At 43.7% G+C, this 18,112-nt stretch overlaps 2 protein-coding genes across 2 annotated transcripts in view; one reads left to right on the top strand and one right to left on the bottom strand.

Annotated features, from left to right (window-relative positions):
- slit2 (slit homolog 2) overlaps positions 1–18,112 on the bottom strand; it is a 110,913-nt gene that overhangs the window by 91,973 nt on the left and 828 nt on the right. The window lies entirely within an intron of this gene.
- Positions 8,628–11,519, top strand: LOC306819643 (uncharacterized protein). The gene is made up of 5 exons (XM_079337057.1): positions 8,628–10,057; positions 10,194–10,299; positions 10,409–10,650; positions 10,784–10,942; positions 11,081–11,519. Exons 1-5 carry the CDS (start codon positions 9,126–9,128, stop codon positions 11,208–11,210), a joined length of 1,569 nt encoding a protein of 522 aa, XP_079193183.1. The 5' UTR covers positions 8,628–9,125; the 3' UTR covers positions 11,211–11,519.

The raw sequence follows: 18,112 nt of genomic DNA, 5'->3' as shown, positions 1-18,112 counted from the left end.
ACTACGGGTCGTAACGTTTAATCTGTGGCGATGAGCCGAAAGAGCCAAATGAGAAGAAAAGTGTTGCATGCTGGGTACTGAGACCCACCCTGACTGAAAGTAAACAAAACACCTACACAAAGTCAAACTTCATGAGCAGAAACTCGACAGCACAACGAATGTTTATCATTTATGAAAGTGCCCAAACTAAACATTTCACTGATTACTACTTTGTTTAACAGTGCAGTGTCGTAGTGATGCACGTGTTCCCACCCTCGCAGCACCTGCACGGGGGGGGGGGGGGGGGAATGAGCTCACGTCCATCAGCGGGGCTGCTGGTCCCGTCCAAACACTCAGTGATGGATGCGGCGGCTAATCAGGACGGTGATCACACAGTCAAGTAGTTACAGAGGAGGAGGGCCAGGTCCCACCGGGTGGTTCACCGCCGCGTCCAACTCTGATGACTCACTGGAAGCTGCTACTTTCATCATGAATGTGTCCACACATCCGTCACAGCAAAAAAAGATCCTTTTAAAGATCAGCGGTGGATGCTTGTTTCTCAGGATACTCCGGCTTATTCAGTGATTGTTCCTGCCTGAAATTCTTGATTTTACTTTAAAGTCGGATTGCAGGTAAGTTCGGGAATATCAGAAACTCCCGGTACAGGCTCTTGTGATATCACACATCAACTGTTGCATCTCTCCTCTGTTAGTTCTTCCTATTTCACATGCACGATCAACAAACAAACATTTAGCGTACGTTAGCATCGGAATCATTCATTTTAAAACGACTCTGAATCGATTCCCTGGAAAAAAGTCCAAAACTTTCCGTCATCTCAGCTTCATTTTTCACCAGCAGCCGGTTTGTGTATTGCAATTTTTTTTTGAAATCCCATAAATCATCTATGTTAAATATATTCTGCACAACGCCGCAGAAGGCGATTAATCTGAAGTTACTTAGCAACAGACGTGTTCATGCAGATATCCGACACATTAACCCTTTCCATGTGAGATGACATCCTCACACTGACATATCAGGAGCGTTTGGATGAGCAGGGAACAGACCAGTCATTCATCCATCCGGCCTGTCGTCCACGCAGGCTGAAACAATAGGCTGTTGTTGTTGTTGTTGTTGTTGTTGTTTATGGTGTCTGTTGGTGGGTTTTGTTCCCAGGCCCCCGTGGTTGTGTCGACTCTGGAAGCCTGTTCACTCCAATAAAGTTTAACAGGCCTGTCGGGGAGTCCCACAGGACCCGCAAACTCACAGGACGGCAGCAGAGCAACACTCACTTCCATTATCTCACACTCCTGTGACCCGATTGGATCCCAACGTAATCATCCCCTCGCTCCTCCGCGGTGTGCTTTTCATTAGCCGACGTGGTAACGTGAGTGACGGCGATGATCTCGTCCACCAGATTTAAAGTCATGACTCAGACGAATAACTTAATTACGCACTGATTGCTTCATTTGTACTGCCGAGATATTGTCACAGATGGAAAGAATTTGACTCTAATGAATATTTTCTTCGCACAAGAGTCCAACAGTTGGAAAAAAGTTGGTTAATTAAAAACATGTGCGCTGGAGCACACACACCGCATCTGCAAGAAGAGACCCCAACCTGAAGTCATGACAGAAGCCGCACACCACTGTAAACAACAATTAATCCTCCTGGTTGCCATGGCGTGGACACGTAATGTGTGTAACATGCACTTGTTCATGTCATCACTTCAGATGTGAGCGCTCCAAAGCGCCTGCATGATTATGACAATGTAAACAGCTCGCAGAGTTCTCTCAGTCACACGCTCCGTTGGCGTTCCCCTCTGCAGGTCTCCTTCATCCTCGCAGACTCTCTTCGCCGCGTCGCACCATTTACTCCCACTCTTTAAAAAACGTCTTTCCGTCTGCAGCAGAGTTCGCCGGAATGACAAAAGGTGTCGTAAGAAGATAAATGGTTTCAGAGAATTGAATTACCCCGTCGTCAGGAAGAAGCATTCCACTGCATGTCAACAGCTCGCAGTATTAATCGGTTTTAGACATGTAAGTCTCACAAGAAACTCCCCGAGAAGGCGGGGATGATGTGCAGATGAGCACGGAGGTTTAAGGAAAGATCAAGACGCGCGCTTGAGAAAAAAGTGAAGTTAATATGGGGAAGGAATGGACCTGCATCCCTGCACGCCATGTCTTTGTGGGGGATCTGCAGGTGTCCAGAGATCGTGCTTAAGGCCCAACAGCTTCACTGTCTATGACAGAGAGCAGCAGCATGCAGGTCAACTGTATGAAATGTGTGGACTGCAGAAGAAAATGATGATTCGCAATAATGCGGCGAGCACAACGATGCTGTTTGATGATTAGCTGATGGTTAGGGACGACACATAGGTGCAGGACGGTGAATAATCAGCAGACTGTGGAAGAAGAAATGACCGCACACTCGCTCAAATGCCACAAGACGTTTTAAATCGTCACAATGTTTCGACCAAAACGTTAAAAAACACAAACGAGATGTCTGAGCCTATGAATGAGGCGCTGTCCAGACCGTGTAAACAGAGCTGTGAACAACAAATCCAAAGAGAATTCGTCTTTTTTTTTTTTTTTTTTTTTTTTTTGGAAAGCGGTGTAAATACAACATATTTACACAGGGTACATTCAACTTTTTTTCCCCCGTTTAAGGATTCAGCATATTACCCCTCTGAAGCACACACCCACACTTTGACTCTGTCTCTCTATATAACTGCGTGTTCTCCTTCAAATCAAAAATCCGGATCTCTCATCAAAATCTCACGAAAAACGTCCAGAGAAGTTCAGCGTGTTTCTGCTCAAATTTAATAAAAAAAGAAAATTCCTTTGAAAAGGAATACAACGGAGCACAGAACAACCAGGCATGCAGATGTAAAACACCCCTGACTTTTCTGCATTTTAATCTGACACACATCTGCTCCAAGAGAACAAAAGACACTGAAACCTGCACACACACACACACACACACACACAGAAAGAGAGAGAGTAAGAGTGACAGGCGGAGTGGGTGAGCAGAGGTTAGAGAAACAAGGAGAAAGGAAAAGTGTCTTTGAAAGTAAACAAAGGCGGAATGATCAGGACCAGATTGGCTCAGATCAAACAGCGGAGCTGAAGTAGGAGGAGAGAGGCCTCTGATGGAGACATCAAACAGAACTAATGTGAACCACATATCGGCCTGACATATCACACACACACACACACACACACACACACACACACACACACGTATACATACACTGCTGCACTCTCAGACAAATGTAATAAATGCATCTCCACACAAAGACGAGAAGTCAACAAATACTTTTAAAGGCTGATTATTTGGGCTGTTATTTTTTTCCCTCCAGCTTTTCAGATTTATGGAAGAAGAATCGTAATACATCAGTGAAGAGCGAAGCCAAAACACAAAGGATGACAAACCGAAGTTTTAAAAGATATTTAATCAGGAGCGAGTTCTCATCAGTGAGGAATAAGTCATGGATTAGGTGATTCATAAACTGATGGAAAGAGACGCACTCCTCATGAACACAAATGGATTCGTAATCTTTGCTTGATTATTCTCTGCATGACAGACCGAGCGGCTGACCTGGGCTGTCAGATGGATGACAGGGGAGGAGATGAAGGAGGAAACACAGAGGTGACTTGGCTGATTCCATTGTTGAGTCTGTCTGAACGTCGGGAGTGTTGTGTGGTATCACAGCGCGGCTAACGTCACTGCGGTGAAGGGCGTCTGTGATGAATCAGCAGCACAGGAGTCAATGCTCTCCAAAGACAGAGAGGCTGCATTCAGATCAGTGAAAGAAAACAAGATGAACGTACGAGCGAGAAGACAAAGTCATGCAGCCGTTTAATTACGCTCACAGAGATGGTATCGCGGCCGTGTGCAGCAGTGTATAAACTTCACTACCCCCCCCCCCCCCCCCCCAAATTAGTGCGAAGTGAATTCTCTGGATAACATCCTGCTGCGTTCTCTCTTCACTCTCTCTTCACTCGGACTAACAGTCTGACAGGAGTAAATCCAGGTGAAGTCAGAGTGCCTTCACATTTACAGCTCCTGCAAATATCAGGAGTTTTCTGCAAGTGTAAAAGCCCGGTAACTTCTTAAGACAGCTTCCAGACCCCCCCCCCCCCCCCCTTCAATTACCAATGAGTGATGACGCTAACCTGACCTTAGGCTGACCGAAAGTCTCTACCAGAAAGGCCACGAACTCATCCTAGTCTAATTCCAACGGAGCCTGCTTCAAGAATGCGTTAAACTGAACAGAGCAATTTGACTCAGACAAGAAGTGGGACGAGGGAAGTCCCGATTTATTTATTTTTTCCTGTTATTTTGTGAAGCTGTGAGTCCAGCTGCTCGTGGCTATGCTGCGCTTCAGTTGGATAGCGTCCGTGCCGTTCGGTGAAGCAAATCCAAAGCGGAGACAAGAATATTTTGCACAAAAGCTTGCGGGTCACGCTCTCCTCAGCTCCACCTCTTTGCCTGCTTGTGACGCTTGAAAGTCAGTATGAGACAGCATTATCCAATTTAGCGAGAAACACTGATGGGCTTCAAAAGTCTGCTTCAGAAATGGATGACCGTTCTTTCTTTTAACACTCAAATATATTGCTCATCGATCATCCTGCAATGGAAAATGGCGACAAGGTACTGCTGGTGTTTTTTGGCTTTTGAATGCTGAAATTTCAGAATCAGAATTCCCAAGTTAATAAAAATGGCCCAGCTATGATTGTGCAAAATTCCTGAAGAATTGTGTATATTAATGGCAACAGATTTCTGTTTCATCAGACATCCTCAGTCGTGTTCATCCAAATGAAGTTAAAAGATATTTGCTGAATTTTCAGAGAAATATTCAAACTGCAGAGAGTCTGCCAAGAAAGGTCGTTGAGCTCTGAGGTCCAGCCTGAGAGAGCCATAACCAGGCTGCTCGTCCTTCCTGATTCTCTCCCGCTGGCACCCCCTCTTTTCTATAGCTCTATTCATTACAGCTAAGAGCCTATTGAACATTGGCCTAATTAATTTGCTAAACATCCGAGGGGCGTGGTGTATGTGTTGGTGCTGCGTGTGCACACGAGGGTGTTCATGCGTGATTAATGCCCCAATCAGGATGTTTATTTGTATTCACGTCTTAGAGAGGGACCATCTGTGTTAGCGCGGTCTCCGTGATGTATGGGACTGTGTTTGTATGTGAACATGTGATGCCAACCCTGCACTCTTAGGTCAGGAGACGGAGGAAGCAAAGAAATAATGATCAAGGTTAAAAATGTGTTTTCTATGTTTTCCCTGTGTAACTCACATATCACCTACTCGAGTATTTTTGTTACTGGTAGATAATTGGCCACAATTTCTCACTGGTTTACCAGGATGTCTTCAGCCCTGATTCCCCCAAGTGGTTCAGTTCAGTTCAGTTCGGTACCCATTTATTGGAATTTCCACTGTCAAAAGTTAAGGGTACTAAAATAATGATCCCATGGCTACCTTCCTACGTTTTTGGTACCCTTCTGTTGTGGTACCCTTGATCCAACCCTGAAGGTTAGAGCTAGTCACACTGTTGATTGGTCGACAGAATCTTAAGGACAAAAACAAAATGCGTTTCGTTTGTCTGCCAAGTGTGTTGTTGTAAATCCACTCTGATCCTGTATTTGATCATGACTATAAACCCCTCTATTTCAGCCCTGCCCAGAACAGGCTGTTTCTGCGTCTGTAGCTTTAAATATGTAAATGAACTGTGTCTGACCACGCCCCCTCACTGGAAGGGCTCGGACAAGCTTGGGCTTTCTCGCTCCATGTCAGTTTATCGTTTTGCTGTTGAGAAGGCAGACTAAGTGGGCAGAACAAACACCGAGCTGTGGGAGTGTCACCCACCTGGGGGAGGGGCTACTGCCCTTTGTGACGTCATGAAGGGAAAATCTCCAAATGGCCTGTTGTGGAGCAGGCAGAAGACGGAGAGGATGGACTTTTCTCATCATTGGGGGGGTTTGTAGACAGACTAGAGACACGTGTTAGACTTACAGAAACATGTTGACGTTGTATTTCCCATACGTTACCGTTAACTATTCCCAGCCCAGGTTGCACAGTGAGATTTTTTACTTCTGACCGTCTACTCGCTGCAACTGGAGTATCATCAAGCATGACTGAAAATGAATTCAACCGTTGAAGACAGAGACGCAGGGGGTGAGTTCATGGCTGGAGGCAAACATTATGTGCACACAAATCAGAGCGGCCTGCTAATCAACTCCAATAATAAACGGAGAAGAACCTCAAATGGAATATCAAGAGCCAGAAATTATAAGAGGAAAATGACGGCGTCTTCCATTTTTAAACTATTATTAAACACAAACACAGAAGACACGCACACACACACACACGCACCACCTTTGCAGGGTTATTTTACAAGGATTACTCGGGCGATTACACGGGACGCTTTTACTGGCAGCTCCCACATTCCAGCTTCTCCATCTCACTTTCTTTTACTCTCGTTCTTTATTTGCTGCCCTTTCTCTATTCTTTCTTTCCGTTACAGTCTCCTCCTCTCACCTTCTCTGCAAGAGGAGAAATTTATCCGAGGGCAGAATATGGGACCGAAGCTCTTCTGATATTAACATTTCAATCACGCTTTTGGGCTCAGTGAAAGAAAATAAATTCAAGTGGGTTCGTGCCTTTTGCTCCTCTTAACTGTATGCAACTGCATCTCCCTCTCATGCTCTCTTTCTCCAAACTGTTTCAAGCCCACGAGAGGTGGTTCAATAAGCGAATGGTAATCCCTGTAGAAGCAGGGAGCAGGGCCTTTGTAGTTCGAAGGGCAGATTAGCATGGTGACCGTGGAGAGAACAGAGTCCTTTGTCTAACTAAAAGCCTGGGATTAGAAATGGGGACTGGCATATAAGAAGTTGTAGGAGTTCTGTATGTATGCGTCTATGTGTGTCTGTGTGTATAATGTCAGGTCCACTTCATTTAAAAATAATTAATTTTGGTCTAATGTTTGTTACTTTATATGATTGTGATGATGTTTACTATACTTTGAGTCCTGCGAGACAGAAATAAGTTACCACGGTTAAGATATAATACACAGTGTTCAAGTTTTCTCATTACATAACAAACAGGATTAGTATAGCAGCTAGAAGAGCAGGCCAAATAAAAAAGATGATCCTCATGTTAAAAGACAAAAAGGAAAATGCCAAAAGAGAAAGAGATGATACCAGTATTGAGAGTAAAAAGGAAAAAAACTTGAAGGGTGATTCCAACTTTAACAATTGTGAAAACTATGGAAGCTAAAATGTATAGTTCTATTACTAAGAGTCAAAAGGGGGAAACGGTTACGCTATCGTAAAGAAATTGATAAAAGGATAAAGTGAAAAGGTGCTAACATTGCTCACAAAAAAGATGAAGCTAACAGGAAAAGATAAAGGGATCATAACTGATATCATTAAAAGCTAACCCTTAAGACTAAAAGGACAATGCTAACTATTTCACTTTCACCTTTAAAAGGGCCATACGAAGCAAAGGAAATGAAGGTCATAAAACATATTTAAAGTTTCTATCAATAAGCCGTAATAAGGACAAATTAATTAATTAATTAACCTGTTAGCTTTAGAAAAAGGTACTAAGAAGTGTTTCACATGCCTATGCAAGCAGCAACCTCCAGCTTTAAGAAATGAAGCCAGTGCGGCAAAGTAAAATCACACCGTTTGTCTCCAGGAGCATGTTTACAGCCTTGTAAAAAAATAATAAAAAATAAGAATAATAATAATAATAATTAAGGATAGCCTACATGTGATCCATAGTTAGGCGCATAGCCGACATTATTGACAGATGCGCGCAACTTAGTCCATTAATATTTACAGTCTATGCTAATATGTAGCCAGTATGCTACGAACGAGCATGCTTATAAGAAACTAGTTATTGGGAAACTGGAAGGTGTTACAGATGAAGTGTGTAATGTTTGGTGCTCTGTAAATCAACCAGCCTTGTCTTTAGATAGTAAAGAAAAACTTATTTTGTATACATACAGCAGAAGGGGAGGGGAAGTCATTTAATTCAGGTTTATTAAATCAGCATGTCTCCACGGCCTAAATACAGAAAAGTTGAGTGTATATGAAAGTGAGAATTATTTTCACAGAAGACAGGACTTTCATATGAAAGATAAACTGTGTGAGGCGAGCAGATGAAGCTGGGTTTGTTTTTAATCTGTAATGAGAGCCGGGCAGCATTGTGAGCGGACATATTTGTAGTCCTGAAAAAAAAACCCAAAAATGATGGAACTCGGAATGTTTCTTTGATGTTCAGAGTTCCGATGTTCCGTGACCTCATAGTGAGGTCATATAACAGGTTCTACAACAGGTCATGTATCAGCTCAGTCTCTTAAAATCATTCTTCCTTTGACGCTCGACGGTGAAGCTGGAGAAAACTTTGGATTATTATTAGCCATGGATTATTTCGGATTTAAATGCTTTGGAAGAGAGAGAAGTCCTCATGAAGAAGAAGATAATGTAAGTACAAACACCAAATCATCTGCTGTTCGTATCTGAATGATATGCACGCAGAGGTTTTTGGTGCTCTGAAATATTTTTTGATATTCTTCAAATGTTCTTAAGAAGTGATTTCATTGGTTAAAATGTCTGTTTCGAAGAAAAGCGTTTTAAATTTGCTCAAATAGGTTTTAACGACCTTTTTTTGGCCTGAAAAGAGCGTTATCAGAGCTAAATCTAATTTTCCCATTCGAAAATGTAATTTTAATGTTTGCATATCTAAGCCTAGTCTAATTTATTATGTATTTGCAAAAACGTTGAGGATTTAGGAGCTTTCTTTGTTCCCAAAATGTATTATTTAACATAACTGTAAATGTTGACTTGATCTACTTTCGAGAAAAGTTCAGAAAATCCCAAATTTACATGAATAGTAAGTCAGAATTTAGACTTTTTGATCAACGAGCGAGGTGTAAGATTTAAAATGTAACGCATGCCGTCATTGGAACTATCTCAGGTGGTCCAACACCTTGGGTTGTTAGTAGCGCATGAACTGTCCTTAATGAGAAATTACGTACAAACTGACTGTGTGTGGACAGACTTTACTCAGTGTCCTTGAGTTAGGAGTAATTCTGAAGTCTGAATGTCTCAACTGACCCTTTTTTTTTTTTTTTCATGTCTTTTTCACAGAGTCGTCTGAACCCTCAGACGGATGAGAATGCTGTTGAGCTCAACAGCAGGAAAATTGGGATCCTGGAGTCCAAAATGGAGAACCATATCAGACAGATCGAGACCATGTGTGCTGCACAAACTGCACGCAACGATGCCGTTCTGGAGAGACTGAACCTCGGTGGTTCCTCGTCTGCACTTAAACGTGGACCCAGGCAGCTGCCCCAGTTGCAGCAAAAAACCAGACGTGATCTGGATGAGATGGGTCACGACAATGGGACCTGCAGTGACCTCAGAGGTCAGCAGAGGAGTCCTGAAATTTATGATGAAGAGGAGGAGGAGGGGTACTGCAGCAGAGACCGGTCCTACTGCAACACTCCAGACGAGCTGAGGGCCATCCCACTAATAAAAACACCTGATGAGCTGTCACTTCCTCCCATACCCTTAAAGGGTCTTTTTGCAGCCCCGCCACTGAAAAGGAGACTTCCTGTGATCGTGGGGACCCTCAATGGACCGTGTAAAGAGATTAAGGGTGGATACCGTCTCTCGACAGCCAGGGGAAAGATGGAGGTGATCCTGAGAGGGCTGGAGCGCCTGCATCCAGAACTGCTCGATGATGTACCTCAATCCCCCCTGGCTCCAAAACAAGGGATGACAGAGACCTCAGATGCACCTTTCCGTCCGACCCCTCCACCAAAAAGAGTCCCACCAACCAACACAGAGTCTCCATGTCTACCAAGACCTCCTTCAGCGCCTGCCCCTGACAAGATGGGGCAAAGCAAAAAGAGACGGCGTGTTCGTCCTCTGCGCGCCGTGAATGAAGATAAAGCCCCAAATCATGAGATGGTTGATGACGTGGAACTGGAGGAGCTAAATCCGCTTCCTGACCCTGAGGAGAGTCTGTCCGTCATCTTGAAGCCCATCGACGCAGGCGAATGGTAAGTATCTGACACTCACACTGTAGAAATCCAACAATTATCTAGAATATTTCAGTCGTAGATTAAAAATGATGCTGATGTCCATTTGTCAAACAACATTAAAGTGAAATTAATTTTTTTTTTGTCCTCAACTCAGGGAGGAGAAGATAAAGAGGCTGCAGAGTGTGCGAGCCATGGCACAACATCACCCGGACACCCTGAAGAGCAAGCTGATAGATGTCTGCTTTGCTGTAATAGCGGAGGTATGAAAGTCGTTCATCTCTTTGTCTCTATTTGTGCACAACTGAGCAAACTTTAGCATGTCTGTGACTGAAGCATGACCACTGACTGTTGTCTGTTCTTTATTCCTAGGTCAAAAACCTGCGCTCCTGTGTGGCCTCTGCAGCGATGGACACCGTAGTTTACATGCACTACTACCTGCAGAAGGACATGGACAACATGGCAGACCACACAGGCGCTGCACTGCTGCAGAAAGTTGCACAGGCCTCTGCTAATAATTTCCTGCAGGAGAAGGCTAAGAAGTCCCTGGACTCCATGGTGATAAACTGCAGCCCAGCTATCGTGCTTAATGTCCTACGGACAACAGGGTTAACGTAAGTCCACAGTGCAGGATCACATGTTTTTTAATAGTGTTTAAAATTGCAATGTGTGCATCAGGAATACTCACAATTGATACAAGCCTTTGGATACATGGTAGCTGATTTGTTTATCTTCATCCTTCCTCAGACACCGGTGTGCATCAGTGAGGGCCAGCGCTGCACAGAAGATGCACCTGCTGGTCGACGCTCTGGGAGCAGCAGCAATAATGTCATCAGGGAAGAGCTTCAAACAGAACATGGTGGTCGCCGTAAACACGATGTGTGTCGACGCTTCTTCCGAAGTAAGGTAAGTTATCCTCTGCATTTACTTCACATGTTTGGAAAGAGTGGGATCTGATGGGTTTTTGTTTGTGTCTTCTGATAGAAATTCTCGTTGTTCATTCTCACTATAAAATGCTAAAAAAGGGTGTTTATCTCTTTTCAGACCCCATGGACTCACCATCCTGGAGGAACTGGCCATGCAGCCCAAATTCATGGAGGTCTGGGACAAACAGGTCCCTGAAAAAGATCGACCTTACCTCGGGAAGGTTTTGAAGAAGATCAGGAAGGTGTAGAGGACACACTGGAGGGGAGAAGAAGTGGATGAAGGAGTCACAAAAACATGTATATAGTGACAGATACAAAGGGCCTGATTAACTAAACGTTTTCACGTTTTTAAACGTTTCTAAACTTAAAACCATCCGCAAAAAAAAAAAAAAAAAACGTGTTAGATGATCTACCGACAGTGTAGCGTGCAGTGAGGTTTCTGCCTCAGCGTGCAAAATACTGGGAGGAGAAAATGTAAAGAAGTTATCTTAGTACACGCAATGCGATTTTCCAAGCCAGACAAAAATTGCGGCGATTGTGACGGTGTCACGGATGCGGGTAGATGTCCTTTGTAAAATCACCCACAAATCGTTCATTCTCACAATAACTTGTTTGTTTTGGAAAGTTGATGGACCTTAAAGGAGGTCTCTGTTTCTAATGTAAGCTCATGGGGAGAAGGTCTTTCTGCATCTTGTCCCATTTTCAAGCCCAGCACAGTTTAGCAGATGGCTGCTCCGTCATGAACCGGGTCTGCTGAAGATTTCTGCCTGTTAAAAGGAAGTTTTTTCTTGCCACACTATGACGGATTAATCTGGGCTCTTGTAATATAGCCATAAGTAAGGTCCTTTACCTGCTTTTTGTAAACATAACAATGAGCATGGTCTTGTTACCTGCTCTTTTGTTAATGTTAACAGACAAACAGTAAGGTCCTTTACCTGCTTTTGTAAAGTGTCTTGAGATAACGCCTGTTATGAATTGACGCTATATAAATAAAGATTGATTGATTGATGATTGAGAAGTCTTTCAGAGTATCATGTAATGCTTCGACCGACGGTGCTCGGATCAGTCGTCCCCTGGCAGCCCTGCTTTTTCTGACCCCTGGAACGTCTTCCAGAGAGCGAGCCAATCAGAAGAAAGCGGGAAGGGAGGCCTTACAGAGAGATGCCGCTAACACAAACCGTATCAGGCGGCGGCTGATAAGAAAGTTTTTACTGACGCCGTGAAAGATAAAAAAGGAATTTGAGCTGCAAATCATGAAAAGCTACTCGACAGGTTTCACAGACTGACAACAGAAAAGGTGAAAAAAAAACAAATAAATAGTCACAATACACATTTTAATACTCAGAACGTCTCGTATGTATGTGTGGGTTTCTAAATCTGTAAGGTGGAACCTGATAAAGCAGAGAAGGAGAGACAGAGATGTGGAGACGGAGCGAGATAAATAAATACGAGGAGGATAAAGTTCCTGTAAATCAAGACATTAGTTTGTACAAATAAACAGAAGGCAGCATGACGAGGGATGACTAGAGCTGGGCTTTTGATGAGTCCCATTCATCATCACACACACACACACACACACACACACGTTCATTCCACCCTCTACATCAACAAACATGCACCCAGATTTAGAACCACAGAAAAATGCCAGCAATGAAACCATGTTATGAGAGCAACCACCACCGCCAACTTTCTTACTGCTTCTCTCCCTGACTTGAGAGCGTGTCCTCGTGCACGCTCTCAGACGCGAACGTTCAACACAAAAACGCAAAGTCACCGATCGGCCTTTAAAGCGGAGGTCATTAAGCCGGCCACAAAACTGCCCACTCTGCGTACATTTCCTCACAGCGCACATTTACTGACCGCTGAATAATCTGAACACACTCCTGGGAGTAACCCATTAAAAAAAGAAATGACCATGCAAGGTTCAAGTGCAACTTTATTTTAACTGCCTATTTGTCTGGTAACACGAGAGGCAGTTTGAGGCTCAGTTCAAACTATGGAAAAAGTCATTATCTTTACATTTAGTTGGTTTTTGTCGTCGTTGGGAAAACAGCCCTCCGATCTGCTGTTATTCATATTACTATTGAATTTATGAATCTCAAACGCAATTTTCCTGTGGTTTTAAGGCTGTTGGCACCTTCTACCACTTGGACGCTCACATCGGGCGGAAAAATATGTAGGGCAGTGTGTGTGTGTGTGTGTGTGTGTGTGTGTGTGTGAGAGAGAGAGAGAGAGAGAGGGTGTACGTGGTGAGGTACACAGGGGTATCGTTAGACAAAGCTATCATCTGCCGCCTCTCTATCACACACACACACACACACACACACACACACACACACACACACACTCTCTGAAGGACAGCTGTCTTTACAATAAAGTCAGGAAATGTCTAACGATGACTCGGAGAAGGGAGCAGTGTTACATTCAGGGAGGTGAAGCAGCACACTGCGGTGATTTGAGGTTTTTGATTTTTAAGGGAGAAAAACAACTTCATCATTGTTTTTGATTAACGACCAACGTCCACAAAGATCTGCGAAGCCTCTCAGCGTGAACATTGTTCGTTCTCACCGCGAATTTTCTGCCCACGAATAAATGTCTAAAATTACACATGTGAAACAGCTGCATTCTTGTGGCACTGAGTGTTTTACGTGCTAGAACTCGATGCCGCCCTTAAGTAATGTCTCGTTACATAAGACGAGAAATCAAAGTGATGTACGGCAGCCCGTCAGAGGAAGTTAAACATGTGAGAAACAACGAACAAATCTCATAGTAAAGGTTATATACTGTGCAGGTGCGTACGCTTTCATACAAACAATAACTTCATTATGGCAGAAACAACACAACAAATAGCGGCTTCAGTAGCCTTTCGAAACTTTTCTGTACCTCACTGCATTCAGATCAATATCAGAAGTCCCGCCCCTTCTTGATTCTTATTGGTCCTTGAGGGTGCTGTGATACAGATTGCTGTGAGCGCATCGGCAAAAAAACAGCTGACACTGGGGGTGTTTTGCGTCAAGGATGCTGACCGCAAAAAAAAAACTGGTGTGGTTTAGAATTGAAAATGGCCGCTATGATAAACTAAATGATAAACTAAGCGAGCCTGACTCGTAGTCATTCAGGTGCTCTCTGGATGAAAACACACATGGTAAAGTCATGAAGTGAAATAAGAAGACGGGGGCCCAAATATTTTCTCCTCAAACGTTCAGGTACGCAGATTGAACTGCCTCAAAGGTTTCTCCGTCTTCATAAAAAACCCGTTCTTTATTGTTTTAAGGTCTACATTTACACGTCTGCACTCGGAGCGAAGAGATGTCCTTAGAAGGGCAGAGAGGACGTGGGCTTTTTTTCATTTTTTTTTTGTGGGCAACGTTGTGGGAACAGTGTCACCCAGGAATGTTCGATCTTCGTAGTAAAGTACATCCACTCTGTGCGCACACACACACACACACACACACACACACACACACACACACTCCCATTCCTGAACGGACCCAAATATCATAAGTCACATCTCGGAGACATAATCCTGCCAGCTGCAGGAAGAGACCCCTGGCAATAACAGGGAATATTAAAGAGAAAATGGAAAATAAACCACAATTATTCTAAACATTATTATCAGGTCTGTTGACTTTTTCCAACCAGAAGGAGTAAACAGGCCGAGCTTTGATCCGCACTGGGAAGGTATGTCTTACTGGAAAGGCATCACACAGAGCGCTCGCACGTCTGTCTCCGCTTCGTACACGCACACACACGACCTCAGCTGGTGTCACAGATGGCGTTCAGACTCATCAAAATGTGACTGTGTGAGCATCGGAGGGCGTTAGTGGGTCATATTTTTTTTTTGTGTGAGTGGGATTAATTCCCCCCCTTTTTCTGTGCCAGTGTCCTCAGGTGTTCATGTGCCGGGCGCTGGAGCAACCTTTGTGTTGATCATCCATCCGTGCATTTTTTTATTTTTTTTTTGTGTGTGCAACGAATAAAAACCCTGCTGGGCCGAAAGTTTCCAGCACACACCCCGAGCCAGAGATGAAAATCAGAGAACAAGGCAGGGATCTGCACAGTGTATGATCTGCTGTGTTTACACAGAGTTTTTTATTACAGGCCGGAGGAAGGAGGAGGAAGCGAAAGGTCTTTATCACATTAATAATATCCTTGTCAGATTTCTACAGGACATGGGGTGATGGAGAAAACAGATCTGAAGTGTGTGTGTGTGTGTGGGGGGGGGGGAGATGACAAGCGGATTGAGCCGCATTTGAAGGGCTTCAGATCGAAGAAATGAAAAATGAGGCTCGCTTGTTGTCCTGCACCTTTTGGCCCAGAAAGCTGAGCTGTGCCACGAACACAAACACGTTTAAGGGTTTTTGTCAGGGTCAAGAAAAATTGCATTTAAATCCGTTTCAAATATTCATGCAAGAAGGCTGAGAGATCAAACAGCCATTAGAGAGAGGAGGGGGGGGGGGCAGGCCCACTTTTAAAAAGTGTCTCCTCATGGACACAAGCTGTTTTTCACTCGACTGTTAGCGTCCCTGATGTAAGAAGTGGAACTTGGGCTGCCTGGAGCCTCGCGTTTAGCGCACAACAAATCCCAACACCGGAAACTGCTCCAATAAACATGAGCAGTGTGATGAAGGGCGAGGACCCTGGCAACAAAGTTTTCAGAGCTGTTTTCACATGAATTCAGACGAGAGACGTACACGTCAGACAGTTTGAGAGATTAATAACCCGCGTCTGGTTTATTTTCAGTATCTCAGGCCGCAGGTGTTCAAATAAACAACAAACCATCCATCTCACACAGACTGTTGCTAACCAGCTCCAATGCTTAAATCTTCCTCCCTTCATATCTGAAGCAGGACGCTCGCGTCTCCTCACAGCCGACAAGACAGGGAAACTCTGCTGCTGACCTCAAGATGCCTCGCAGAAGAGAGTGCAGGCGGGGGGTGTGTGACCTTAAAACAGCCGCCGTCAACCCTCCCTGTAATGTGTTGCCCACAGCAAGGTGAGGGAGCACACACACACACACACACACACACACCAATGACCAGTCAAAGAGGCCTGCCAACACCAGTCAGCTTCAGTGCACGTCCTGAGGCAGCTCCAGATGTGGAAAAGACGGAGGAGCATGTTGGTCCGAACGCTTGTACAGGACCTACTGTTACGGAGGGGAGGGGTCACACAGAGGTCGATGACGGATGATGAAATAACTCACCTTCGTCTGACACACCTGATTGAGCAGCGCCGTGGTGATTGTGCTCACAACCGTCTGCTTTTCTTTGCGTGATTAGCTCGAGTAGGAAGCGGGGCTTCTGTTTCCATCGGGGGCCGCCTGCGTGCCTGAAAGATACCGAGTGTGGCGAGTCAGTGACGTCTTTTAAATCACATAGTCACGAGTATTGAGGTACCTGGTCGTCATGGTTCCAGGTTTAGACCTCTTGAAATGGAGACTTTACGAAATGTCAACGGAGGGTTCAAATGGGAAAATTATTTTTTTTATTACCAGAACTGCCGAAGAGGTGGGCAGTCCGTGTTGAGCTCTATTATCTGTTCTCCGTGTCTTTGGATTAAAGTGTCGACTAACTGAATAGTAGAAGCAGTTTTTTTCTGATTCTCTGTTTTTATTGTTTGACTTTCTTTTGTACAAGATTTATCTCCTTTTTTTTCCAGAAATCTTGCATCTCTTGATCGACTTCCTTTTGTTGTTTTTATTCATTTTCACTGCTGCTATCTGTTTTTACTGCGTCTCCATTTGTTGCTTCTCCTCCTTTTATACAACACTGTCACTGTGCTAGAAAGAGAATTAAAGATTTATTTTAACAAAAGGCAAACCAGAACTTACTCCGTTTCTTATCCAAACAGTCCGACGGTGAAGAATCCACGAGGAGAAACCAGGAAACATGTCAGGAGTGATCAGACACAGGTGAGACTATCGACACAGGTGAAGTTAATCAGGCCAATCGACCAGACAAAAAGAGGAAGACATGAAACACAAGAGAGCAGGAACTACAAAATAAAAACAGGGATCAATAAAGTCTGTTTAAACATTAAACTTCAGAATATTCTTGTATGTGTCCACTGAATGAATCCTGAGCTTGACACTCCCAAAACTCCTCCCATAAGTTATTCACATCCCAAAAAAATCCATAGGACCACATGGTCAAAGTTGAAATGTTTACTTCAAGAAAAAAATAAAAAAAACAGATGCAGGTTAATCCAACGATGCACAAAAAAAAAATTAGAGCTGAGAAGACTTTATGACTCCACTCTCTACTTGTCTCAACTAACCCCAATTAAGTCGACAAGCCCCTCCCACTTCCAGATCCAGTGAACTAAAAAGGATTTCTTGCATCCGTGAATTTAACATGAGCAATACGGCTCCAACAATTACAGTTAATAAACGCACAATTAAAACAGGAACACAAAGAGGGTGAAATGACAAAAGAAAACTAAACTTGTTAATGATTTAATAAAAGGAAACAAAGTAGAAAATGAAAAAAATCAGACAGGAAGTGAGAAGAAAACGAGATTATGACCAGTACATTCGCTCCCCTTTTGTTGTCCCTGCTGCCATTCTCAATAACTGTTTCTACTGAATTTATTTATCATCCATTTGATGTTGTATACTGACGGGAGGCTGTGCGTAAGTGTGCATTTAATTTACTCCTGACTGCACGACCAGTTGTTCTCTTGCAGGGATAATAAAAACAACCTCGGAGCTTCTTGTTTGTTTGAATTGCTGATGATCTTCTTAAATCTTCTGGGTTTTTTTGGGAGGGGCTTAATTAAAGTAATCGTGTTCTTGTGTTGTGTTAAAAGTGTCAAACTGAGATCCCACATGTGGAGAAGATTTCTGTATAAACAGAGGAAAAGAATGAAACAGCCCAAGTCCCTGCAGACTGATTTACTGCCGCCCCTCTTTGAAGGTGCTCTGTAAATAAGTGTAGCATCTCAGTCACAGTTCCCTCAGACATGAAATATGTGACAAAACATCCTAACAGAAATTAAAACAATCTCTTTTTTTGTTGTATTTGAGCTGTAAGTATCCGTCATTGCTGTCTAACACTGCGGGCCTTTAGCTGTCTAGCTAACGTGACGCCTCCCTGTTATTCAGACAAAGACGTCCTGCTCTTTGATGCTCCTCGCAGCTTTCTTCAAA

The sequence above is a fragment of the Symphodus melops genome, assembly GCF_947650265.1.
Source record: "Symphodus melops genome assembly, chromosome: 2".
Classification (NCBI taxonomy): domain Eukaryota; kingdom Metazoa; phylum Chordata; class Actinopteri; order Labriformes; family Labridae; genus Symphodus; species Symphodus melops.
This window is presented reverse-complemented; position numbering and strand designations above follow the sequence as displayed.